The sequence below is a fragment of the Balaenoptera musculus genome, chromosome 7 (assembly GCF_009873245.2).
Source record: "Balaenoptera musculus isolate JJ_BM4_2016_0621 chromosome 7, mBalMus1.pri.v3, whole genome shotgun sequence".
NCBI lineage: Eukaryota > Metazoa > Chordata > Mammalia > Artiodactyla > Balaenopteridae > Balaenoptera > Balaenoptera musculus.
In genome coordinates this window covers 53,692,021-53,718,948 of record NC_045791.1, presented here as the reverse complement: position 1 = coordinate 53,718,948, position 26,928 = coordinate 53,692,021, and the positions used below count along the sequence as shown (strand labels likewise).

Below are 26,928 nucleotides of genomic sequence, written 5' to 3'. Positions count from 1 at the left end.
GGTATTTACATATTGCCATTTTAGATCTGGTTTTCCAGTTGAGTTTTGTAGCTCTTTGTTCATTTCTTCTCTTCGTCTTTTCCTTCTGTGGTTTGATGGTTTTCTTTTCTATTATGCTTGAGTTCCTTTCTTTTTAGTTTTTGTGAATCTATTGTATGTTTTTGATTTGTGGTTACCCTGGTTTTATCTACTTGTTTTAGACTGATAGTCATATAAGTTCAAACACATTCCATAAAAGATCTTTCTTTTCTACTCCCCTCCCCCACATTTTGTGAATTTGATGTAAAATAGGACATCTTCATGTTTATCCTTTTGCTGTTAATTGTAGTTATCACTTTTACAAAATTTGATTGTTTTGTAGTCTGTGTACTGGTTTACTTAAGTGACCTTCGATCCTTTGATATATTTACCTTTCCTATTGTGATTTTTCCTTTCCTATAGATTCTTACTTTTGTATTTAGAGAAGACCTTTCAAGATTTCTTTCAGGGTAGATTTGGTATTGCTGTATTCTTAGTTTTTGCTTGTCTGAGAAATTCTTTTTCTCATTTTACTCTAAATGAAAATCTTGCTGGGTAGAGTATACTAGGTTGTAGGTTTTTCCCTTTCAGGACTTTGAATATATCATGCCACTCCCTTCTGCTCTACAAAGTTTCGGCAAGGAAATAAGCTGATAGCCTTATGGGGGGTTCTCTTGTAACTGACTTTGTTTTCCTCTTGCTGCCTTTAGAATCCTCTTTTATCTTTAACTTTTGCCATTGTAATTATGGTATGTCTTGGTGTAGGTCTGCTTGGGTTCATCTTGTTTGGGACCATCTGTGCTTCCTGTACCTGGATATCTGTTTCCTTCTTTATGGCTGAAAACTTCCCAAACTTAATTTCTTCAAATACATTTTTGATCCCCTCCTCTCTAACTTCTCCTTCTGGAACCCCTATTATGTGTAGATTGGCATGCTTTATATTATCCCATAGATCTTGTCTGTTGCTTTCATTTTTTTTTTCCCATTGGTCTTTCTGTCTGCTGTTCTGATGGGGTGATTTCCATTATTTTATCTTCCAGATCACTTATTCATCCTTCTGTGTTATTTAGTCTGCTACTCATTGCTTCTAGATTGGTTATCTTGGTGATTGAATTGTCTAATTTTGATTGGTTCCTCTTTAGAGTTTCTAGTTCCATGTTACAGTGATCTGCGTTTCTATCAATACTCTTTCTTAATTCCTTTAACATTTTTATTACCTCCTTTTTGAACTCAGGGTCTAGTAGACTGCAGTCTGTTTCATTAATTCTTTCAGGGGATTTCTCGTGTTCTTTTAATTGGGAGTAGTTGCTCTGCTTTTTCATTTACTTAACTGTTTCTCCTAAAATCATAGAGACAGAGAAAGTTATCTACTGTGGTCTTGAAGGGGTGTTTTTATGTGGGAACATCCCTGTGTAAGACTGTGAGTCCAATATTTTTGGTGCAAGGGCTGTTTTTGGTATGGAGGCCAGTCACTTATTTCCTTAAGAGTGTGCTGGCCATTATTCCCTTGATAGTGGGTGTGATTGGTGTTGTGGTGTCCAGAGCCTTCACTGGATGCTGGGCGGGGCCTCCTCTTTGCTCTGTGGCTGTCATATCCCTGTCAGGGATGGGGTTTGCTGCCTGGTTGTTGGAGTAGAAGCCTTGAGGGTCAGGTTTGATAAGGCTTCATTGCCCTTAAGTGTGTGCTGTGTCTCAAAGGAGGTGATTGCTGAAGCAAGTGAGGCCCCTGTGGTCACAGCAAACCTATGTGCTGCCCATGCAGGTATGTTCAGTTCTGCCCGGAAGCAGCCCAAGGTCACATCGCTTTCTCTGTTACGTTCATCCCAGACCTAGTGCTAGGCTGTAGTGTGGGGTGGGCTGGTGCTGTGGCTGCAGGAATGGAGGTGGTTGTGCTGCTGCTGCCTGGGACTTGGGCTGCCTCCACGACAGGCCTCTCCCAGGACCTGTCTGCCCCAGATCTGGCCCCAGGTTACAGTGTGGGGTGGGTGGAACTGGCAAGCTCCCACTGGGAAACAAACTGCTGTGTATTCCTCCCCAGGGACTGTCTGCACAGAAAGATGCGTCTCTGTGGCACCACTCTGTGTGTGTGCTGGCAGTGGGTTCCGATGCTGGACCTGTGCCCCGCTGTTCACGTGCTGACAATGAGCTCTGAGGTTTGGCCTAGACCACAGCCCAGGCCCTCCAGGCTGTCTCCATGCAGGTAGAGTCCTATCCCAGGGCCTATCTGCCTGAGATTCAGCATCTTCCCACTGTGCGTTCTAGCAGCCCTGCTCTGCACGCCTTTGGGACTGGGAAGGGCAGTAGGTAGCAGCTGTCAGCACTGGTCTCCCTCCACCCTGATTGCTAGGCAAGTCAGCATGCACACACTCCCTGCAATCAGAGTCCAGGCCACGCCAGCCTCTCCCAGCAGACCTCCCAGCAGGCAAGGGGGCTCCCCAGAGTGAGAGCCTGCCCATGTGGACCTTTCCTCCTTCACAGATCCCTCCCAGGGGTGCTGGCCCCATCCTGATGCCCTTTTTTTTTGTTTATGTGTTTCGTCCTACCCAATTACATGGAAAATCTTTTCTGCAGCTTTGGCTGTGTAAGAGATCTTCTGCCAGTTTCCAGTTGGCTTTATGTGAGAATTGTTCCACATGCAGGTGTATTTTTGATGTGTTTATGGCAGTAGGTGAGCTCCACATCCTCCTACTCCACCATCTTGATCCTCCCTCCCCCAAACGGTTTTATATCTATAATAATATAGAATTTTATGGCCACCCAATTTTATGGTCATCTCATGTCATATATTTGAAAAAGCTGGCAATCTTGTCTCTCGCTATTAAAAGCCTATGGTTAATGACTGCTGAAGAAACGTGAAGAGTGGGTAGTATATGCCTAATTATTTCCAAATGTGTAAACAGAAAAGGTGCAGTAATTTAAGAATGCCAGGACTAAGCAAACCAGCAGTACGTTCTTTTTTGACATACATAAAATACTTCACGCCACATTTTTTCAAGTGCATTAAGTTTGACTGTAAGAAAATTTAATTTTGGGGGCCAGAAGTTAATCATATACAGTATTTGCAAACCAACTTAACCCTGATTACTCATCTGTTTAAAACGTCACATTTATGGCACAGCAATTGAAGATGCAAACTGAAATTGGTTGTTTTTTTTTTTTTTTTTTTGGCTTCCTCTCTGATTGGCTGTTCACAAGGCCACAAAGGGACCCTAACACTAGTAGTCTGTTTCCCTGGTTCTTTACCTATGCAGTCCTTTTATGGAACTTGTTGGCTTTAATAATGAAGGGAAGATTGATGGTCATATCCCATTGATCAGGAACAGGACAGGAACCTATCTTTGACTAGAGGAGTTTAATTTTGACTTTCGGCTGGTACAAGCAGAGAGTAATGCTGGTTAAATTAAGACTTTTCCTATATTACTTATATTGTGAAAAGTTATTCAAAGAGTATACTAACATAACCTCTTGAAAATCACATGAGAAGATGTTCATTTATGCAGTAAGTCAGTCATCTGTGGATGTTTGGATAATGAAAATCTAGCATAACTGAAATCATACAAACCACTGCCTGCTTTCGCAATTAGAATGTACACGTTGGAAATCTCAACACTTCCTCTACCAAGCATAGTGAGGTGCACTGTGAGACACCTAGCTTCGACTTTTTGAATGTTTACAGAAAGCTGACCCTTGATGATGAAAGAGACCTTTATTTTAAAAAACAATTATATTTTTAAAAACCTAAATTGGGTCAATTTATTTTCAGAATAAGAGTTGATCCATGTTTTCAGTTTATTGCCATACACAAAACATTTTATAAAATAATAGGGTAGACTTGCCACTTCAACATCTTCATGTAAAAACTTCACAGTGCAAGAAAGTGATTACCATTAAGTATGAAGACATCTAAAGCCAGCTAGTATTTTAAGTACAGGGCAGAATACTTCTTGTGATTCTTCCTAAAAAAATGTTGGCATATTCATTAAATGCCCAGGTTACAAAAATCACTTAGTATCCATTTCTTATCTTTCAGTATATTTTTAAAATATACATGGCATCATACTAAATGCTGGTGGGGAAAAATAGTGTAAGAATATAAAAACTTTTCAGGTAGCACAATAATTTAAAACCAACTAGGAGAAAGCATTCCCCCAAATATTTTTGTATGTAACTTTGTGTCCCTTACCACAGTAACGAAGTAAAAAAGCCATTACACCTTAAAAAGAAGCTAAAGGAAAAGATTTCACTCTTCCTTTGAAAACACAATTTCTTAGCTCTTAAGAGAGAAACTTTAATTTTGTGTGTGTGTGTGTGTGTGTGTGTGTGTGTGGGTGGGTGGATCTTAAGTAAAAATATCAAATTTATGTCAGTTGTACAAATGTCTCATTTAGGAAAGAAAGTGAATACTTTGAGTCAAAGGCTTCGAAACTATTTCATCATTACAAGAAAAGTGTAATTTTAAGCTAAAAAAACTGTGACACATTGAACTAATATAAATCATCCACTAGCATATCCTATTGTTTATCATAAAATCCATAATTAAGGAGTAATAGGTAAAAGATCTTTTTCCAACATTTGGTCACATCAGCTAATCAGCCCTGGGCAAACCCCACACACCCCGAGTTTCAGGATCCTCATCTCTTATGTGAGAGTCCTGGGCTAACGGCCCTTTAACATCCCTTCCAATTTACAAATTTGTATAGCACTGTTAAGCTTACATAATCCTTTTGAGAATGAGGTGTTTCAACTCAATGTATTTACCAGATAAAGTTCCCCATTTAAGTGGTAAAGCTGTTCTTTAAACATTTAAAATCTTACTTTAAAATTTATTTTCAGTGTACTTCCCTGTCACCTTAAAAGATGAGGTAAGACTAACAACTCAGTCTCCTGACTTTCATGGTCTCTTAGACCAGGCGCCTGACAGTGATCAGCAGATACAGCTTGAGCCCTCACTCCAATTCTGGGCAGCTTTGGGCTATACTCTGAGTCTCAAAAACGAAGATGATACCACCTGTTTGGTATCTCTGTCTTAAAGCCCAACAGAGTTATCATAACATACTGAATATACCAAAAATTTGTATACTACAAATTAACATTCGAATGTGATAAGCCCAAGGTGACTTTTTCCTGATAAAGTATAGATATTTTTCATAACATGTTTTTTGTCAGTACCTGTGCATTTATGGTTCTAATCCTTTGGTTACCTGACTCTTCTGTAGCTAACTTGTCTCTTGCTTCCAATTATGCTTCTAATTGCACCAGTTTGTTCCTAGAGTCTAGAAGCCTGACCTTTCAATAGGTGAAAACCAAAATCTAAAGATCTGTTATGTTAGCAAATGTGGTATCATCATTACTCATTTTAAAAGTGTGGCTTCCTAACTAGGTGAGGCATCAGACTCATCTAGGAAGTGTTATAAAAATTGAGATTCCTGGGCTCCAGCCGCAGAGTCTGATTCTGTATGTCTGGAGTAGGACTCAGAAAAACTTTCTCAAACGCTCCCCCAGGTAATCTCAACAATTGTTAGTACAGTTTTTGGGACTCACTGTTCTGCCCTCAATTTCTTAAATTCAATTTAGAATTTTAGCAGCTGTTAGGTTTTAGTATAAAAATTTCCCATTGCATTAATCATAAGCACGTTCAAAGTAGATTGCCCATGATCTTGGCTTAGTTTCATAGGAAATCAATCATTACAATCCTTTGCAATAAAATTAAAACACGATAAATTAACTTCAGAGTGAAGACAATGCATGTAGATGCTGAAAGGTGGCTGGTTCTACACTTAACAGGGCAACTGTTTACTGCTTTAATTGTAGTCAGTCATGTAAATCTGTAGATCATCTTATTACATCTGTCATTACTAAATAAAGGCTGGCAGAACTCCTCTAAAACAGAAAGATGGCTAACTGGCTAATCGATATTAAGGAAATGTTTCTAGCAGACATAAAAGTATTTCTTGAAAAACTACACAGCTTCCTGTAGAAACCTAAAGACTTCTATGCTTCTGAAGTCTACCGTAAAGAGAAAGTTGACCAGAACTACAGTTGTTTAAAAATACGTTCAATTAACTGTGAAAATTTAAGTGTAAAATAGGTACAACTTCATCCTTTAGGAGATTTAACGGGCATAAATGGAATTTAACTTACCACTTATTCTATCTACGCAAATAGTTAACTGTGAAAACGACACATGAAGTATTTGGTATAATGTAGTTCTGAACACCATCCCTTCCGAATTTAATAAAAAACCACATCTGGATTTTCCAGGGGTCCCAAGTGTGTCTAGGCACTGCGGAATGTCGTCATGTCTTTTGGTTCTCTGCTGGGAACACACCAGTCGTCAGCCTCGTGGTTGGTGTTGTAATGCTTCCAGGCAGCTTTGTTATACACCGGGAGTCTTTCTATTGATTCTGTTGACAGAGCCTGAAAGTCAAAGCAGGACCTAAATCAGGCATTTTTTTAGAATGCATTATTTGAGAAAATCTACAATGGCAAAAAGGTTACTACAAATTAAACAATACTTTATTGGATTTGTATTTTATCAAACATAAGACCATCTACATACATTTTAAAATAGAGCACATATTTGAAACGTGTTATTTACTAAGCCTATGGCAACTGCTTGATGTGCATGTTGAGTTTATTGCTTGCGGTAATTCTCCAGCCAGCCTGGGAACTGCTGGATTGAAGTTTTACACACGTGTGATAGACATTCTTATAAAACATGACGAACAGAAGTTGGTTAACTGAAAAAGTCAGTTAAGTGTAAAAGCATAAAAATTCACATATGTACCTTAACATATGTAATCGTACAGTCATGAAATCTGGGTTTGATCCTGTGTCTTCTCCTACATTAAAGTCACTAATTTTAGTTACAGCATACATGATTTCTGCATCATGCATAGCTGACCCTCTGTATCACCCCCCTCACCCCGCATCCATACCAAAGTCTGCCCATGCTCAAGTCGCTTATATAAAATGCTGTAGTATCTGTGTATCATCTTTACATAACCTCCTGTATACTTTAAATCATCTCTAGATTAATTATAATAGCTAATACAACGTAAATGCTATACAAATACGATGTAGATATTACATAAATAGTTGCTGATATGCAGCAAATTCAAGTTCTGCTTTTTGCAACTTTCTGGAATTTCTTTTTTCTTCAAATATTTTTGATTCGTGTTCGGATCTATGGATATGGAACCCGGGGATACAGAGGGCTGATTGTAATTTCATGTTTCCAGCATATTATCACAATTAATTCACCGTTCTATTTCAGCTTCCCGTGTATCATTGAGATAAACTATGTTCCTCATTATCTTCAAATTAGGATATTTTGGTAGGATTTCAACCTTAAGCCACAGGTATTCCCCAAGATGTAGAAAATATTGAACTGGAAGTCTCATTCCAATAATAGTAAGGAAGGACCTTAATTATTCTACAAGACTTCATGTATTCTATTTTTTTCCAAAATGGAGCTAGAAACCTTTCACCTATACATCATATTCTCTTTATGCTGGAACTCCTTGATCTACAGACTCAAACAAAAATGTTACATTTGATGATAAAAAGGGCATCATGAAGGCAATGTTTTTAAGTTCCTCACAATTGAGATGGTTTAAAAAAAGAAAATTATCTTGAAAGAACTTAACCTTTTCAGACAAATTTTACTTTTTCTAATGTAAAGTCTTCAGCATTTCCTATAAAATAGGTGCCATCTAGTGGCCAGAACAAGAAACTAGCGTCGCTAAAAAATAGGTACCAACAGCCCATTGCTGAACTAATCCAGTGTTTTCTATCCCTGTAATTTATACTGATTTGTCAGATAAACACATGGAACAACCCAGGCAAGTCTGTTTCTACCAGGTGAGCTATATGCTTACCAAGAGTCACCTGTAATTGTTCCTAAATCTGTTAATATACTTAAATCTGTCATTGTAATTTAATCTATTTCTTTTAACAAAGCACAAAAAATGGGCGAGGGGGAGTTCTCTGAAAACTAAGATGAATGTTTCATAAAGACTCATGAAGGAAAGCCACATAAAAATTGCTGTCAAATCAGAAGACAACTGTAAGGAACTGCATAATAATCAACAAGGATTACGTACTTGGCTGTTTCTTTGATTAAAGAAACCAAAACAATGTATTGTAAGTATAGCTTCTGCAAGAAAGACAATTGAAACTTCAATCTGCAGACCCATATGCAAATGAAAGGCCTCAGCAAGTACATCAAAAGGCTGGTGAATCAATGTCAATTCATGTGTCTTATCTTACAAATTTAATTTTAACATAAGTTTTTGACTCCCTACTTTAACCCAGTTTTTTTTCTATTAACAAAGTCCTGATCATTATAGATGAGCATTTCTTACCCATAGTCAAAGAGATCATTTGTCAAAACAGATGAGATCCTTGTTATAAAAACATTTTTATATTTTAATAGCACGAGGTAGAAGAAAATTTCATTACAGTTAAATACTGGCATCTTATAATCAAAGACGTATCATTAAGTCCAGAAGACTATGGTCATTACCTTAATGTAGATAACAGCATCTGTCCCATAGCCCTCTAGGGAATACAGCTTTAGGTCTCCTTGGAAGTACTGTGCATAAAGGCGTGATATGGGCAATCCGTAACCAAAACCAGCCTGTTTGATGAGAAAAATGAAATTCTATTCGGAAAGCCACACACTGAAATACTTCTCTAATTAAAATAAATGTTATTGGAGTATCCCAGGGCTATCAGAGCCCGCATCTATAAGATCAGTTAATAGTTAAGTATTAAAAATGATCAAGCTGCAGCCCAGTTGAGTACTGCATTAGACGGCTTCCCTCTGGTCATTTAAAATTCCTCCTTCTTCTTATTTGTATAAAACGACCGTGGGGGTCTAGAAGCAGCACGTTTCTCTTCTTTATTGCCCTGTTCCAGAGCATCCCAATACTGCTTTCGGTGATACTACATAAAACATGTTCCCTCTCAGGAGCAAGAGCAGAGAAAGCCTGGTGGCAGCCTAACAGATACATCTCATGGCTTCACACCATGAATTGCAGCCCATGTTCTGAACCTGAAGAGACCCCTAATAGTTCTCTTTTACTTCTCACTGACAGGTCACTTCCCCTGCTTAAAAATCTTTGAAGCACCCCAAAACCCACCCCACCCACATCATCCCAACCCACTGCCTAAAAATCCAAGCTTCTAAAAAAAGAGCTTTCAAGACTGTAAGATCAGGTCTGTGCCACCCACTTTCCAGTCCAGCTGAAGTAAATCTCTGCTCCTAAGTTCCTCAAACAGATCATGTTATTTTTCACATCTGTGTCTGTTCATTCTGTTCCCAGTATCTGGAATGGCCTTCTTTACCTGGATAAATCCTACCAATTCTTTAATACAAAGAAGAACATTTGGATAAATGTAAAAAAGGGTTTTATCACCAACTCAGATGTTCAATGACATTCCATATAGTACTTCAGTAAAGAGTGTATGTGGATTCAGGAATCAGTGCTATTAACAAATCCAGGCTCTGGCCTTATCTACCTCTATCATTTATTACTTGATTTTTTTTTTAGACCAGAGTTTCTGTTTACCCCTCCAAATCAACTATCCATTCTCCACATTTCTCCTCGCCCTGGGAGGCTGCCTGAACAGATGTCAGTGGATTTCTGTGCCCTCTGGTTCCAGTGGGTCTAGCCAATGGGGAACCCAGTAGGAGTTACAAGGGAGTCAAGTCAGGGTATTCATCTCCTGCTTCTTTCTCACTGAGGTTGCTTCCCCTGGGCAGGCTGGGTCCCTGGAGAGTAAGCAGCTGCTCTGCAACTTTCCCTTCTGGGTTCTGCTAACTTCTCCTTCTCCCCTTGAGTCAGGGTGGTGACAGCTCTGCTGCTGCTAGCCAGGATTCCTGTGCTATCCCACCCCTATTTCTATAATTTGTCTCTTCGTAGATAAGCCTTCCCTGAATTATCATAATTTGAGCTATCTCTTTCCAGGTGGGACCCTGATACATTAAGTGGCTCTAGAAATGGCCCCAAGAAAACTGCATGAGCAGGTGGCTCGGGATCCCATGGTGCCTGATCTACTTTATCACTGCCTCTCCCTGAACCTACCACACCTGTGGACCCATCAGGCTTCCCCTATAATAGTTAACAGAAAAGTAAAACAGCATGGGCCTGGTCCACTGCTGGATCTACACAGTGTCCCACACCAGCCAAAAGTGGACTGCCTTTTCACTACAGCCTCTCTCAGGGCCAGGCCTGAAAGACAGGAGTGAAAGCAAATCCTACCAGTGGGTGGAATTCAAAGTGGAACACCTACACGGACCATGGGCAGTGGCGAACGGGCTGGCTGGTCAGAGACTTGGAAAGAACAAAACTGGATGAACAGAGAAGGTCTGGAAGAGGGAAATGTGGACAGCCCTCTCTGAACAGGCTTACAGTGTGAAGACATTCCATCCATGCAGATGCCCACCAGAAGGCATCCACGTGGAAGAAGCGCTCAGTAATCAGGTATGACCTGATGACCACGCCTGTGGAGGTCAAGCAGCCTTTCCCCGGCTGCGCCAGTGCTTGCCTGCTGGGTCCACTTACAAAGGGGTCATGACATCAGGAAGGAGGCTCTGTAGAAGCGTAACAACAGGCTAACCCTCGGTCAGGCTGTGTAGGTGTATGGGCAGCCTGCGCCACATCAAGCCTCCTGTTTTCTTAAAAATTCAAGTAAACTTTGCATCCTAAACAAACACTTACATGGCATTTACTATGTGCCAGGTACTATAAAAAGCATTTTAGATATATTAACTCAATCTTTATAATAATTCGATTCTTTTTTTTTTTTTGGCCACACCACGCTGCATGTGGGATTTTAGTTCCCCAACCAGGGATCGAACCCGTACCCCCTGCAGTGGAAGCACGGAGTCTTAACTATTGGACCACCAGGGAAGTCCATAATTTGAAATTTAAAGCTGGGGAAACTATGGCATTGAAAAGTCAAAAATATTCCCAAGGCTACACGGCTAGGATGTAGTAGAGCTGAGAATGGACCGGACAGTTTAAATTCAGAGTCTGGGCTAGTACACTATGCTGCTCTCCACAAAAATTCTACAATGTTTGTTCACTACAAAAGCAGCATATCCCTTTTCTCCACTTCTTAGAGTAAAATCAGAATCTAAGGAGATACTGGTTGACCTTTTCTGTCCCACGGCACGTGGATGCCTACCCATATCTCAACTTGAAGAGCACGTTCCTAGAGCAATCATTTTAAAAGTTTGGTAAGACATGAGCTGTATTACAGTTGTAGCTACAGAATCTGTGCTGTGTAACTAGAATGTGCTGTACAATTAGAATGAAGTCCTTTTAGTAACTTCCTAGGAAAGAGCCTAAAACAGACGCATCTTATCCTGTTTTTAATCACGTTACAGCATAACTCCAGTGTATATGCCAGAGAACCTTCAAAGCCTGGAAGAACAAGAGCTTTTCCAGAATTACAGGTAAGAGATTTGGCAAAGCACTTTTCTGGGTGTTGGAGGACCATGAATGAGTCCATTCAAAAGCTAACCTTATTAAAACCTGAAAATAGGTGACTATGATCAATTAAAAAACCCATCAACGCAATTATCATTTGAGCCATTTTCAGGTTGGCAATTAAACTGATCAGAGCTCTAGTCATACTTCTCAGTCTCAAACATGTAATCTTTCTAATTACAAGTACTTGAGGGGGAAAAAAAAACAAACACTGAAGATTAAACCAAGTACTAGTGAAGCTGGTAATTTAGGCTTCACATTAGAGATAGTATATCAAAATGTGGTTTACCACATGGAAACTACTGACACAGCACTATTAAGCTTGGCAACAAGAACTGTAAAACCATACTCCTTGTCCTATGCTCTTATCATTTTTAAAAACAGTATTTTAAAAACTATAAATTTAGAGGAAAGTGGGGATTTTTCCCCCTTAATAGCTTCCTTTCGTCCTTGTGGTGAAACCTACACAATGGCTTAACTGATTTATGTGGTAACTTATTTTATGACAAGTCACAAAAACCTGCTTCACAATTTCTTGATCACATACCAAGGGCACTGCTCGGGACGTCTCAACACGAGGCCGGGGTGCAGTTGAATACATGTAGTTGAAGAGTCGGTCAATTTTCCTCAGAGGAACACCACCTCCTCGGTCACTCATCTAAGGTAAGAAAGGATCATGGCCTGTGACCAAGTCCCAGAAACAGCAAAATACCAACACATGCTGTGTCACCATTTAACTGCTGCCTGAAGAGCTCTGCTTTCCAAAATGAATACCACGCGATCCAAGTTGCGAATGTAAACATTTCCCTCACTGCGGGACTTAACCCCTCTAATATGTAGAATTCTAAGACATAAGGAACTCCACTGCAATACAAATTTCAATGCTGTGGCTTTGTGTAAATATTGCAGTCACACTAATGATGCAGTACAGCACACACTGGGGCATAGGCTTAGCTTATCTTGGATGTAACAATAAATTTGTAATTCCTTTCTGGCAGTTTGGCAACCAGATGAAACATGCATGTACCCTTTGACCCAACAATGTTTATCCTGAGAAAATAATCCGAAAAGCATGCTAAGTATGTATGAGAATATCCATCACAGCACTGTGTAGAACAGCTAAAACTGGATTACCACCTAAATAGGGGGCTATTTAAGTAAACTAACATACATTCTAAAACAGAATACTATTTCGCCACTAAATATTAGGTAGAACTGTATGTACTGGCATGAGAGGCTCATAAAATATTGTTAAGTAGCAAAAAAAATGGAGAGGCATTTATGACATTCTAATTCTGCAAAAATTATAATGAAGTCTAACAAAATATAATTTTATTGTCAATGGAATTATGAGTGATTTTCTTCTTTTGGGGTTTTAGTTTCTTAATTTTTTTCCACAATTACCTCTATTATGGAAAAAAAAGTATAATTTCCATTTTCAGGGAGGAAAAAAACAGAACCATTTCATTGTGTTTTAGAGTCTCATCTACAAGTAATTTCACAGCATAGTCTCCCAGACAACTTTCTGGTGAGTTATAAAGGACATAGTTCTTTACATTGTTCTTATGTCATTTTCCAACTCAAATCATATAGTAGATTGAATTTAGTAATTTATTTAGATTGTCTTCATTGTTTTCCTTCAGTTAACATGGACTTGTTTTCCTAGCTATTGTACAGCTTATCTTCTAATCTACTTCAGCCATTTTCCCTTGTCACAAAATCTAAATTGATTCTACTATCTATAATATTAACATGGTTGTGATATACAAACCTGCTTTTAACATATGTATATAGATATACAGTAAAAACTGTACGGAATGATATGTATTAAAAAGCCAACTTGAATGGCTTATAGCTGAGTTTTTATATAGTATCTAAAAATCTTTATGTGCACATCTATTACTCTCACAATGGAAATTCATAGCTGTTTTAATTTTTAAAATACAAATCTGCTTTGAAATATCATTTGAAGACTGGCCTCTGATGTCTATAATTAGATAACTACAGTATAAAAATATATAAGAACTTGTATATGTAGCATTATGCTTGAAATTGTTCTTGGCTATGAATTGAAGCCCTGTGAAGAGATTTATTTTAGTAAGATAAATGAAGGGCTCTGGGTATTTTCTGAGATCCATCAATTTGTTAATTATTCATCCTTTAATTTAATGCTCTGCTGCACATTTGCTGGTAACATGAGTCAGAAGTGTGGTTCTATAAATATTAAGTAAACAACACATTAGATACTAAGATAAAAAGGTACACTTCAATAAATATTTCCTGATTTTCCTTAACCTTTTGGTCAGAAACACTACAGCAATCCAACAGGTATGAAACAAGAAGTGATTTCTAGCCATAGGTTAGTATGATAAAAGCAGAGAGTGGAACAGAAAGGCCAGGGGTGACTCTGAGAAGTGGCATCTCACTGGAGGTGAAGGGGTAATCTAAGCTATGGAAATATAATTAAAAATTGATAAAGGTAACTGCTTTTGCTTTGCAGCCAAAAATGTAATAAACTGGAACCAGTACATTTTTAAAGTGGTCAAAAGAGTTTCCAAGAGAATTGTAACAGGTACTATAACAGAACCTGAGTTCTTTGGGAAAAAGGGACAGAGGGAATAACGGAGAGACAGACACATTTGGTCTGCGTATATTTAAGACAAAAAGGGGGGGTCTGGGCAAGATGGTGGAAGAGTAAGACGCGGAGATCACCTTCCTTCCCACAGATACATTAGAATACATCTACACGTGGAACTGCTCCTACAGAACACCCACTGAACGCTGGCAGAAGACGTCAGACCTCCCAAAAGGCAAGAAACTCCCCACGTACTTGGGTAGGGCAAAAGAAAAAAGAAATAACAGAGACAAAAGAATAGGGACAGGACCTGCACCAGTGGGAGGGAGCTGCGAAGGAGGAAAGGTTTCCACACACTAGGAAGCCCCTTCACAGGCGGAGACTGTGGGTGGCGGAAGGGGGAAGCTTCGGAGCCACGGAGGAGAGCGCAGCCACAGGGGTGCGGAGGGCAAAGCGGAGAGATTCCCGCATGGAGGATCGGTGCCGAGTAGCACTCACCAGCCCAAGAAGCTTGTCTGCTCCCCCGTCGGGGCGGGCGGGGCTGGGAGCTGAGGCTCGGGCTTTGGTCGGATCGCAGGGAGAGGACTGGGGTTGGCGGCGTGAACACAGCCTGAAGGGGTTAGCGCGCCACAGCTAGCCGGGAGGGAGTCCGGGAAAAGGTCTGCAGCTGCCGAACAGCCAAGAGACTTTTTCTTGCCTCTTTGTTTCCTGGTGCGCGAGGAGAGGGGATTCAGAGCGCCGCCTAAACGAGCTCCAGAGACGGGCGCGAGCCGTGACTATCAGCGCTGACCCCAGAGACGGGCATGAGACGCTAAGGCTGCTGCTGCCGCCACCAAAAAGCCTGTGTGCGAGCACAGGTCACTCTCCGCGCCGCCCCTCCCGGGAGCCTGTGCAGCCCGCCACTGCCAGGCTCCTGTGATCGAGGGACAACTTCCCCGGGAGAACGCACAGCGCGCCTCAGGCTGCTGCAACGTCACGCCGGCCTCTGCCACCGCAGGCTCGCCCCGCCTCCTCTGTACCGCTCCCTCCCCCAGCCTGAGTGAGCCAGAGCCCCCGAAGCAGCTGCTCCTTTAACCCCGTCCTGTCTGGGCGGGGAACAGATGCCCTCAGGCGACCTACACACAGAGGCGGGTCCAAATCCAAAGCTGAACCCCACCCCGGGAGCTGTGCAAACAAAGAAGAGAAAGGGAAATCTCTCCAGCAGCCTCAGAAGCAGTGGATTAAAGCTCCACCAACAACTTGATGTGCCTGCATCTGTTGAATACCTGAATAGACAACGAATCATCCCAAATTCAGGAGGTGGACTTCGGGAGCAGGATATATTAATTTTTCCCCTTTTCCTTTTTTTGTGAGTGTATGTGTGTAAGCTTCTGGGTGAGATTTTGTCTGTATAGCTTTGCTTTCACCATTAGTCCTAGGGATCGGTCCGTCCGTTTTTTTTGTTTGTTTCTCCTTTTACTTAAAACCTTTATTAAGAAAAATAAATTTTTCTTAATAATTTTTTCCTTATTTTCTATTTTTAAAAATTAAAAAAATTTTCTTCCTTAACTTTTTTCATATTTTTTATTTTAAAAAATTAAACACATTTTCCTTAATAAATTTTTTTCTTAATAACTTATTTTTTATTATAAAAAATTAATAAATCTATTTTTGAAAATTAAAAAAAATTTTTTTCTTAATAAATGTATTCGCAATAATTTTTTTCTCATTTTTTAAATTATAATAGCTTTATTTTATTTTATTTTATCCTCTTTCTTTCTTTCTCTCTATTTTTTCTCCCTTTTATTCTGAACCGTGTGGATGAAAGGCTCTTGGTGCTCCAGCCAGGCATCAGGGCTGTGCCTCTGAGGTGGGAGAGCCAGCTTCAGGACACTGGTCCACAAGAGACCTCCCAGCTCCATGTAATACCAAACGGCGAAAATCTCTCAGAGATCTCCATCTCAACATCAAGACCCAGCTTCACACAACGACCAGCAAGCTACAGTGCTGGACACCCTATGCTAAACAACTAGCAAGACAGGAACACAGCCCCATCCATTAGCAGAGAGGCTGCCTAAAATCATAATAAGGCCACAGACACCCCAAAACACACCACCAGACGTGGACGTGCCCACCAGAAAGACAACATCCAGCCTCATCCACCAGAACACAGGCACTACTGCCCTCCACCAGGAAGCCTACACAACCCCACTGAACCAACCTTAGCCACTGGGGACAGATACCAAAAACAACAGGAACTACGAACCTGCAACCTGTGAAAAGGAGACCCCAAACACAGTAAGATCAGCAAAATGAGAAGACAAAAAAACACACAGGAGGTGAAGGAGCAGGGTCAAAACCCACCAGACCTAACAAATGAAGAGGAAATAGGCAGTCTACCTGAAAAAGAATTCAGAATAATGATAGTAAAGATGATCCAAAATCTTGGAAATAGAATAGACAAAATGCAAGAAACATTTAGCAAGGACGTAGAAGAACTAAAGAGGAACCAAGCAATGATGAAAAACACAATAAATGAAATTAAAAATACTCTAGAAGGGATCAATAGCAGAATAACTGAGGCAGAAGAATGGATAAGTGACCTGCAAGATAAAATAGTGGAAATAACTACTGCAGAGCAGAATAAAGAGAATGAAAAGAACTGAGGACACTCTCAGAGACCTCTGGGACAACATTAAACGCACCAACATTCGAATTATAGGGGTCCCAGAAGAAGAAGAGAAAAAGAAAGGGACTGAGAAAATATTTGAAGAGATTATAGTTGAAAACTTCCCTAATATGGGAAAGGAAATAGTTAATCAAGTCCTGGAAGCACAGAGAGTCCCATACAGGATAAATCCAAGGAGAAACACACCAAGACACATATTAATCAAACTATCAAAAATTAAATATAAAGAAAACATATTAAAAGCAGCAAGGGAAAAACAACAAATAACACACAAGGGAATCCCCATAAGGTTAACAGCTGATCTTTCAGCAGAAACTCTGCAAGCCAGAAGGGAGTGGCAGGACATATTTAAAGTGATGAAAGAGAAAAACCTACAACCAAGATTACTCTACCCAGCAAGGATCTCATTCAGATTTGATGGAGAAATTAAAACCTTTACAGACAAGCAAAAGCTGAGAGACTTCAGCACCAGCAAACCAGCTTTACAACAAATGCTAAAGGAACTTCTCTAGGCAAGAAACACAAGAGAAGGAAAACACCTACAATAACAAACCCAAAACATTTAAGAAAATGGGAATAGGAACATACGTATCGATAATTACCTTAAATGTAAATGGATTAAATGCTCCCACCAAAAGACACACACTGGCTGAATGGATACAAAAACAAGACCCATATATATGCTGTCTACAAGAGACCCACTTCAGACCTAGAGACACATACAGACTGAAAGTGAGGGGATGGAAAAAGATATTCCATGCAAATGGAAATCAAAAGAAAGCTGGAGTAGCAATTCTCATATCAGACAAAATAGACTTTAAAATAAAGAGACAAAGAAGGACACTATATAATGATCAAGGGATCGATCCAAGAGGAAGGTATAACAATTGTAAATATTTATGCACCCAACATAGGAGCACCTCAATACATAAGGCAAATACTAACAGCCATAAAAGGGGAAATCGACAGTAACACAATCATAGTAGGGGACTTTAACACCCCACTTTCACCAATGGACAGATCATCCAAAATGAAAATAAATAAGGAAACACAAGCTTTAAATGATACATTAAACAAGATGGACTTAATTGATATTTATAGGACATTCCACCCAAAAAAAACAGAATACACATTTTTCTCAAGTGCTCATGGAACATTCTGCAGGATAGATCATATCTTGGGTGACAAATCAAGCCTTGGTAAATTTAAGAAAATTGAAATCGTATCAAGTATCTTTTCTGACCACAACACTATGAGACTAGATATCAATTACAGGAAAAGATCTGTAAAAAATACAAACACATGGAGGCTACACAATACACTACTTAATAACGAAGTGATCACTGAAGAAATCAAAGGGGAAATCAAAAAATACCTAGAAACAAATGACAATGGAGACACGACGACCCAAAACCTATGGGATGCAGCAAAAGCAGTTCTAAGAGGGAAGTTTATAGCAATACAAGCCTACATCAAGAAACAGGAAACATCTCGAATAAACAATCTAACCTTACACCTAAAGCAATTAGAGAAAGAAGAAGAAAAAACCCCCAAAGTTAGCAGAAGGAAAGAAATCATAAAGATCAGATCAGAAATAAATGAAAAAGAAATGAAGGAAACAATAGCAAAGATCAATGAAACTAAAAGCTGGTTCTTTGAGAAGATAAACAAAATTGGTAAACCATTAGCCAGACTCATCAAGAGAAAAAGGGAGAAGACTCAAACCAATAGAATTAGAAATGAAAAAGGAGAAGTAACAACTGACACTGCAGAAATACGAAGGATCATGAGAGATTACTACAAGCAACTATATGCCAATAAAATGGACAACCTGGAAGAAATGGACACATTCTTAGAAATGCATAACCTGCCGAGACTGAACCAGGAAGAAATAGAAAATGTGAACAGACCAATCACAAGCACTGAAATTGAAACTGTGATTAAAAATCTTGCAACAAACAAAAGCCCAGGACCAGATGGCTTCACGGGCGAATTCTATCAAACATTTAGAGAAGAGCTAACACCTATCCTTCTCAAACTCTTCCAAAATATTGCAGAGGGAGGAACACTCCCCAACTCATTCTACGAGGCCACCATCACCCTGATACCAAAACCAGACAAAGATGTCACAAAGAAAGAAAACTACAGGCCAATATCACTGATGAACATAGATGCAAAAATCTTCAACAAAATACTAGCAAACAGAATCCAACAGCACATTAAAAGGATCATACACCATGATCAAGTGGGGTTTATTCCAGGAATGCAAGGATTCTTCAATATACGCAAATCAATCAACGTGATACACCATATTAACAAATCGAAGGAGAAAAACCATATGATCATCTCAATAGATGCAGAGAAAGCTTTCGACAAAATTCAACACCCATTTATGATAAAAGCCCTGCAGAAAGTAGGCATAGAGGGAACTTTCCTCAACATAATAAAGGCCATATATGACAAACCCACAGCCAACATTGTCCTCAATGGTGAAAAACTGAAACCATTTCCACTAATATCAGGAACAAGACAAGGTTGCCCACTCTCACCACTGTTATTCAACATAGTTTTGGAAGTTTTAGCCACAGCAATCAGAGAAGAAAAAGAAACAAAAGGAATCCAAATTGGAAAAGAAGAAGTAAAGCTGTCACTGTTTGCAGATGACATGATACTATACATAGAGAATCCTAAAGATGCTACCAGAAAACTACTAGAGCTAATCAATGAATTTGGTAAAGTAGCAGGATACAAAATTAATGCACAGAAATCTCTTGCATTCCTATATACTAATGATGAAAAATCTGAAAGTGAAATTAAGAAAACACTCCCGTTTACCATTGCAACAAAAAGAATAAAATATCTAGGAATAAACCTACCTAAGGAGACAAAAGACCTGTATGCAGAAAATTATAGGACACTGATGAAAGAAATTAAAGATGATACAAATAGATGGAGAGATATACCATGTTCTTGGATTGGAAGAATCAACATTGTGAAAATGACTCTACTACCCAAAGCAATCTACAGATTCAATGCAATCCCTATCAAACTACCACTGGCATTTTTCACAGAAGTAGAACAAAAAATTTCACAATTTGTATGGAAACACAAAAGACCCTGAATAGCCAAAGCAATCTTGAGAACGAAAAATGGAGCTGGAGGAATCAGGCTCCCTGACTTCAGACTATATTACAAAGCTACAGTAATCAAGACAGTTTGGTACTGGCACAAAAACAGAAATATAGATCAATGGAACAGGATAGAAAGCCCAGAGATAAACCCACGCACCTATGGTCACCTTATCTTTGATAAAGGAGGCAAGCATATACAGTGGAGAAAAGACAGCCTCTTCAGTAAGTGGTGCTGGGAAAATTGGACAGGTACATGTAAAAGTACGAAATTAGAACACTCCCTGACACCATACACAAAAATAAACTCAAAGTGGATTAAAGACCTAAGTGTAAGGCCAGACACTATCAAACTCTTAGAGGAAAACATAGGCAGAACACTCTATGACATAAATCACAGCAAGATCCTTTTTGACCCAGCTCCTAGAGAAATGGAAATAAAAACACAAATAAACAAATGGGACCTAATGAAACTTAAAAGCTTTTGCACAGCAAAGGAAACCATAAACAAGACCAAAAGACAACCCTCAGAATGGGAGAAAATATTTGCAAATGAAGCAACTGACAAAGGATTAATCTCCAAGATTTACAAGCAGCTCATGCAGCTCAATAACAAAAAAAACAAACAACCCAATCCAAAAATGGGCAGAAGACCTAAACAGAAATTTCTCCAAAGAAGATACACAGATTGCCAAGAGACACATGAAAGAATGCTCAACATCATTAATCATTAGAGAAATGCAAATCAAAACTACAATGAGATATCATCTCACACCAGTCAGAATGGCCATCATCAAAAAATCTAGAAACAATAAATGCTGGAGAGGGTGTGGAGAAAAGGGAACACTCTTGCACTGTTGGTGGGAATGTAAATTGATACAGCCACTATGGAGAACAGTATGGAGGTTCCTTAAAAAACTAAAAATACAACTACCATACGACCCAGCAATCCCACTACTGGGCATATACCCTGAGAAAACCATAATTCAAAAAGAGTCATGTACCAAAATGTTCATTGCAGCTCTATTTACAACAGCCAGGACATGGAAGCAACGTAAGTGTCCATCATCGGATGAATGGATAAAGAAGATGTGGCACATATATACGGAATATTACTCAGCCATAAAAAGAAATGAAATGGAGGTATTTGTAATGAGGTGGATGGAGTTAGAGCCTGTCATACAGAGTGAAGTAAGTCAGAAAGAGAAAAACAAATACAGTATGCTAACACATATATATGGAATCTAAGGGAAAAAAAAAAAAGGTCATGAAGAACCTAGTGGCAAGACGGGAATAAAGACACAGACCTACTAGAGAATGGACTTGAGGATATGGGGAGGGCGAGGGGTGAGATGTGACAGGGTGAAAGAGTGGCATGGACATATATACACTACCAAATGTAAAATAGATAGCTAGTGGGAAGCAGCCCCATAGCACAGGGAGATCAGCTCGGTGCTTTGTGACCACCTAGAGGGGTGGGATAGGGAAGGTGGGAGGGAGGGAGATGCAACAGGGAAGAGATATGGGAACATATGTATATGTATAACTGATTCACTTTGTTATAAAGCAGAAACTAACACACTACTGTAAAGCAATTATACTCCAATAAAGATGTTTAAAAAAAAAAAAAGACAAGAAGAATGGCACTCTGATGACAAATATATTGTGAAAGAGATGTGAAAATTGAAAAACTCTAAAGATTATTTGAAGAAAAAAATCAAGAATCATAGAAACATAAGCCTATGCCAAGGAAAAGGAAAGAGATTGTGAAAGAGAAGGGCAGTGTGGAGTAATGTCAACAGGAAGACAGAGGAAGAGAAGTTTGCCAATTACTTTGGAAATTTTCTCCTCAGTGCATGAAATCATCACCTCTCAATGTCATCTGAGACCTGCCATCCTTAACGTCCTGTTTCCCATAACACTAGGCTCCCTGGGCTAATATATGTGGATTTTCAGGTCCACAGGAAATGAACCACTACTAATTTGATGACAGTTCTGAAGGCAGGAAATTTACTAATCCTGAATTCACCCATAGCTCCTGAAGTTTCTTATTCAACAGCTTTTTAAGGTCCGGTTTGTAAAACTGCCAACAGTGAATGGACCAAGACATTTAAGTTTTAATTTATAAGACATGTGGCTATAACACTTACGTTATTTACTGAATATAGACCAAACACCAAATCTGAAACAGTAGCTAGACTTGTAAGTCATAAAAAACCAATTCTTTCACAGGATTTTTAGCAGAGGGATAAAAAGTAAAAAAATGTCAATAATTTCAACAAGCTAAAAGAATGGGGGGAAAAAAAACCCAGGCCTTGATTCTGAAAAGTCTAGAGTAAGTGATGGGGATGAAAGCTCTACTGAAGAAAATTAAAGCAAGCATTTAACATGGAAAGTGCTAACAAGAGCAGATGCAGTCATGTGACCTGGATGTGAGGGGAGCCTGATATAGCTCAGGGCTTGTACAGAAGCTTCTGGAACAGTCTGTTCAAAACCCTTATAAGCCTTTCTTTTTTTAAACAGCTTTATGGAAATATAATTCACATACCATACTATTCACCCATTTAAAGTATACGACTCAATGGTTTTTAACATACAGGCATACCTGTGAGATATTGTGAGTTCATGTCCAGATACCATAATAAAGCAAATATCACAATAAAACGAGTCACTTGAGTTTTCTGGTTTCCCAGTGCCTATAAAATTATGTTTACACTTATCCAGTAGTCTATTAAGTGTGCAACAGCATTATGTCTAAAAAAATGTACATAAACATTAATTTAAAAATATAAAACAAAAAACAATTAGAATATCAAAGATCACTGATCACTACAATAAATACGATAATGAAAAAGTTTGAAATATTGCAAGAATTACCAAAATGTGACATAGAGAAATGAAGTGAGCAAATGCTGTTCGTAAAATGATGCCAACAGACTTGCTCAACGCAGGGTTGCCACAAACCTTCAGTTTTTTACAATAATGCTGCAAAGTACAATAGAGTGAAGTGCCATAGGACAAGGTATGCCTCCATTCACAGGTATGTACAACCACCACCACAGTCAATTTTAGAGTATTTTCAAGAAAACACGGGCTCTTTACTGATTACACTCCTAAGCAACCACTAATGTATCTCTTGTCCCTATATATTTGTCTATTCTGGACTTTTCATATACATTAAGTCATAATGGGTGGCCTTTTGTGATTAGTTTCTTTCACTTAGCATATTGTTTTCAGTGTTGTAGCATCCATGTTGTAGCATGAGCCAATACCTCATTCCCTTTATGGCCAAATAATATTCCATTGTATGGATGTACCACATTTCTGTTGATCTATTCGTCAGCCAATGAACATCTGGGTTGTTTCTAGATTTTGGCTACTGTGAATAATGTTTCTATGAACACTCATGTATAAGTTTTTGCTTAAATACCTGTTTTCAAGCTTTTGGGGTATATACCCAGGAGTGGAATTGCTGGGTTATTATGAACCTTTCTTTATACCAGACAGACAGAGTCCCTAAGCAAAGCCTGTCCCCCAGCACAGAACGAGTCACTGATGAGTGCTGAAGAGCTCAGTGAACCTGGATCCATACAGTGATGGATGACCACAAGTGATGGAAAGCAGCTGCAGACCAGCATGCTAAAGCACAGGAAACACAAGCAGAAAAAGGGACGAGAATGACCATGCTGCAGCACAACTGATGCCCCAAAGCAGAAGACATGTGGGACTTATTTTGAATCAAACAGACCTCAATAAGCAAGTAGCTGACACATAACTAACCAAAACATAGGCACACATTAGCATCTGGACTGGAAAAAAGTGACACATTCACATTACTTTTTCAGCAGAAAATATTCCCATATATTTATTTGTGCCTCATTCTTTTATATGAATAGCCAAGAGGGATAAACAGAAAAAAGGAATTCAGAGGAAACAGTACAGAGAGCTGAAGCATTTTAATTTTTAAAAAAATAACTAATATCACTATCCTCAGAGTGATTTTAAAAAAGGATGAAACCAGAACAGAATACTACAAAAAAAAAGGAATAATAAAAAATAAGTTCCTGGGAAACTTATAATAGAAATAAAAATTCAATAGAGGAGTTGGGAATTCAAAGTCAAAGAAATCTCAAAGTAAAATGAAAAGTTCAAGATATAAAAAACAAGAAGATAAAAATCAGAGGGCCATTTCATGGAGCCCAACATCTTTGAAATATGACTATTCAGAAAGAGAAACAGTAAAGAAGAAAGTATTTCAAAGAAACAGTGGAAATTCTAAAGGACCCAGCTCAATGGGTACAAAAAGGCTCACATCATTATGAAATTTCAGAACAGAGCTGAAGATCTTAAAAATTTCAATTAAACAAAGAAAACAACAAAACCTGTCACTTATAACTGGTCACATACAAAGGAACAGGAATTGGAATAAGCATAAGTCTTCTCAAAAGGAATAGCAGGAGTGACGTCAGCAGGAACAGTGGAGAAAGGACCTCCAAAAAGTCCTCCATCAAAGCACCAAAGCAAAAAGGCAAAAATTGTCAGGACTCTGGAAATTAACCAAAGGCTTGTAGCAATCTGGGGAGTACTGACTCAAGAAAAACAACAATGAGCTTTGTGGTATTTTCACTTGGCTTATTCCCACCTCCCATTCCCCCACCCATCAACAACTTGCAACCAGAGTTGCCTGGCAGCCACTGGGAAGACGCTTTCTCTGACCTGATTCTGAGCTCCCCAGTGCAAAAAAGTCTTCCATGCAGGTACTCCCCATCCTCAGAAACACTTGTCAAAAACAATTAGAGGTAACTAATTAATTTGACAGCTGCCTGAGGCAGTCTACGACAGTTAAGGCAAATAATAGGCTACCCAAAAAACTTAGTAGGAAAAGCTAAGGAATGAGATGTCCATAGGGGCTTAGAAAAGCTCAAGGATATCCTGAAATCTAGAAGGTCATGCTCATGCCCAGGGCTATGTTCAGGAAGAACCGAAGAGGGCCCTAATCTTTCACCTCTGACCTTGAGGCTCTGTACAAGCAGAACCTGCAGGTTAATTCAGAGTTGTCAACTGCCTGGCTAAACATTGAAGGTGTGCCCCAATATGCACACAGAGTCTCCTGACAAAGACTGGGAGAAGGCATTTAAAGAAACCTCACTCCAATCATTAGTTGACCACTAAGCAGAAAGCAAGCACAACAAAGAATATAGACATTACAGAATTAGTTTTATAATGAAAAGTCACCAAACAAACAACTACCACCAACAACTTTAGGGACCTGGAAAGTAACTTATCTTCAGAGTTGCTGCATCATATATATATATTTTTTATACCACACCCAGTTTTCTTTATTAATATCTTACACTAATATGGTACACGTGTTACAATTAACCAATAGTGATACGTGATTATTAACTAAAGTCCACATTTTGTTCACATTATGCCTTTCTTCCGTAACAGGACACCCCATTATGATTGTCAGGTAAATGTCTCCTCAGGCTTCTCTTGGCTGTGATAATTTCTCAGACTTTCCTTGTTTCTGATAACCTTTCAGAGTTTTGAGGAGTTCTGGAGAGTATTTCATAGACCGTCTCTCAGCTGGGATCTGTTTGATGTTTTGCTCATGGCTTGACTGGCGTAAAGGGTTTAGGGAAGGAAGACCACAAAGGTAAAGTGCTCTTCCCATCACATCCCATCAGGGGTTCCTACTATCAACATGACTCTTTTTTTTTGGTTATGGTATTTTTTTTTAAACATCTTTATTGGAGTATAATTGCTTTACACTGTTGTGTTAGTTTCTGCTGTATAACAAACTGAATCAGCTATACATATACATATATCCCCGTATCTCCTCCCTCTTGTGTCTCCCTCCCACCCTCCCTATCCCACCCCTGTAGGTGGACACAAAGCACCGAGCTGATCTCCCTGTGCTATGCGGCTGCTTCCCACTAGCTATCTATTTTACGTTTGGTAGTGTATATATGTTCATGACACTCTCTCACTTCATCTCAGCTTACCCTTCCCCCTCCCAGTGTCCTCAAGTCCATTCTCTACGTCTGAGTCTTTATTCCTGTCCTGCCCCTAGGTTCTTCAGGACCTTTTTTTTTTTTTTTAGATTCCATATATATGTGTTAGCATATGGTATTTGTTTCTCTCTTTCTGACTTACTTCACTCTATATGACAGACTCTAGGTCCATCCACCTCACTACAAATAACTCAATTTCGTTTCTTTTTATGGCTAATATTCCACTGTATATATGTGCCACATCTTCTTTATCCATTCATCTGTTGGTGGACACTTAGGTTGCTTCCATGTCCTGGCTATTGTAAATAGAGCTGCAATGAACATTGTGGTACATGACTCTTTTTGAATTATGGTTTCCTCAGGGTATATGCCCAGTAGTGGGATTGCTGGGTCGTATGGTAGTTCTATTTTTAGTTTTTTAAGAAACCTCCATACTGTTGTCCATAGTGGCTGTATCAATTTATATTCCCACCAACAGTGCAAGAGGGTTCCCTTTTCTCCATACCCTCTCCAGCATTTATTGTTTGTAGATTTTTTTGATGATGGCCATTCTGACCAGTGTGAGGTGATACTTCATTGTAGTTTTGATTTGCATTTCTCTAATGATTAGTGATGCTGAGCATTCTTTCATGTGTTTGTTGGCAATCTGTATATCTTCTTTGGAGAAATGTCTGTTTGGGTCTTCTGCCCATTTTTGGATTGGGTGGTTTTTTTGTAATTGAGCGGCATGAGCTGCTTGTAAATTTTGGAGATTAATCCTTTGTCAGTTGCTTCATTTGTAAATATTTTCTCCCATTCTGAGGGTTGTTTTTTCATCTTGTTCATGGTTTCCTTTGCTGTGCAAAAGCAATTTTAAGTTTCATTAGGTCCCATTTTATTATTTTTATTTTCATTTCCAAATAAAAAGGGGTCAAAAAGGATCTTGCTGTGATTTATGTCATAGAGTGTTCTGCCTATGTTCTCCTCTAAGAGTCTGATAGTGTCTGGCCTTACATTTAGGTCTTTAATTCATTTTGAATTT

At 39.1% G+C, this 26,928-nt stretch overlaps 1 protein-coding gene across 2 annotated transcripts in view; it reads right to left on the bottom strand.

Annotated features, from left to right (window-relative positions):
• Positions 1-3,165: 3,165 nt before the first annotated feature.
• PDK1 (pyruvate dehydrogenase kinase 1) overlaps positions 3,166-26,928 on the bottom strand; it is a 45,531-nt gene continuing 21,768 nt past the window's right edge. Inside the window, exons 9-11 of one of the 2 annotated variants that reach the window (XM_036858461.1) lie at positions 12,067-12,177; positions 8,546-8,659; positions 3,166-6,435 (exon numbers count right to left, since the gene is read on the bottom strand). In XM_036858461.1, the coding sequence (XP_036714356.1) occupies positions 6,295-6,435; positions 8,546-8,659; positions 12,067-12,177 (366 nt within the window). In that variant the 3' untranslated portion in view covers positions 3,166-6,294. The remainder of the gene's footprint in view (positions 6,436-8,545; positions 8,660-12,066; positions 12,178-26,928) is intronic. The other variant, XM_036858462.1, reaches the window with a different exon arrangement.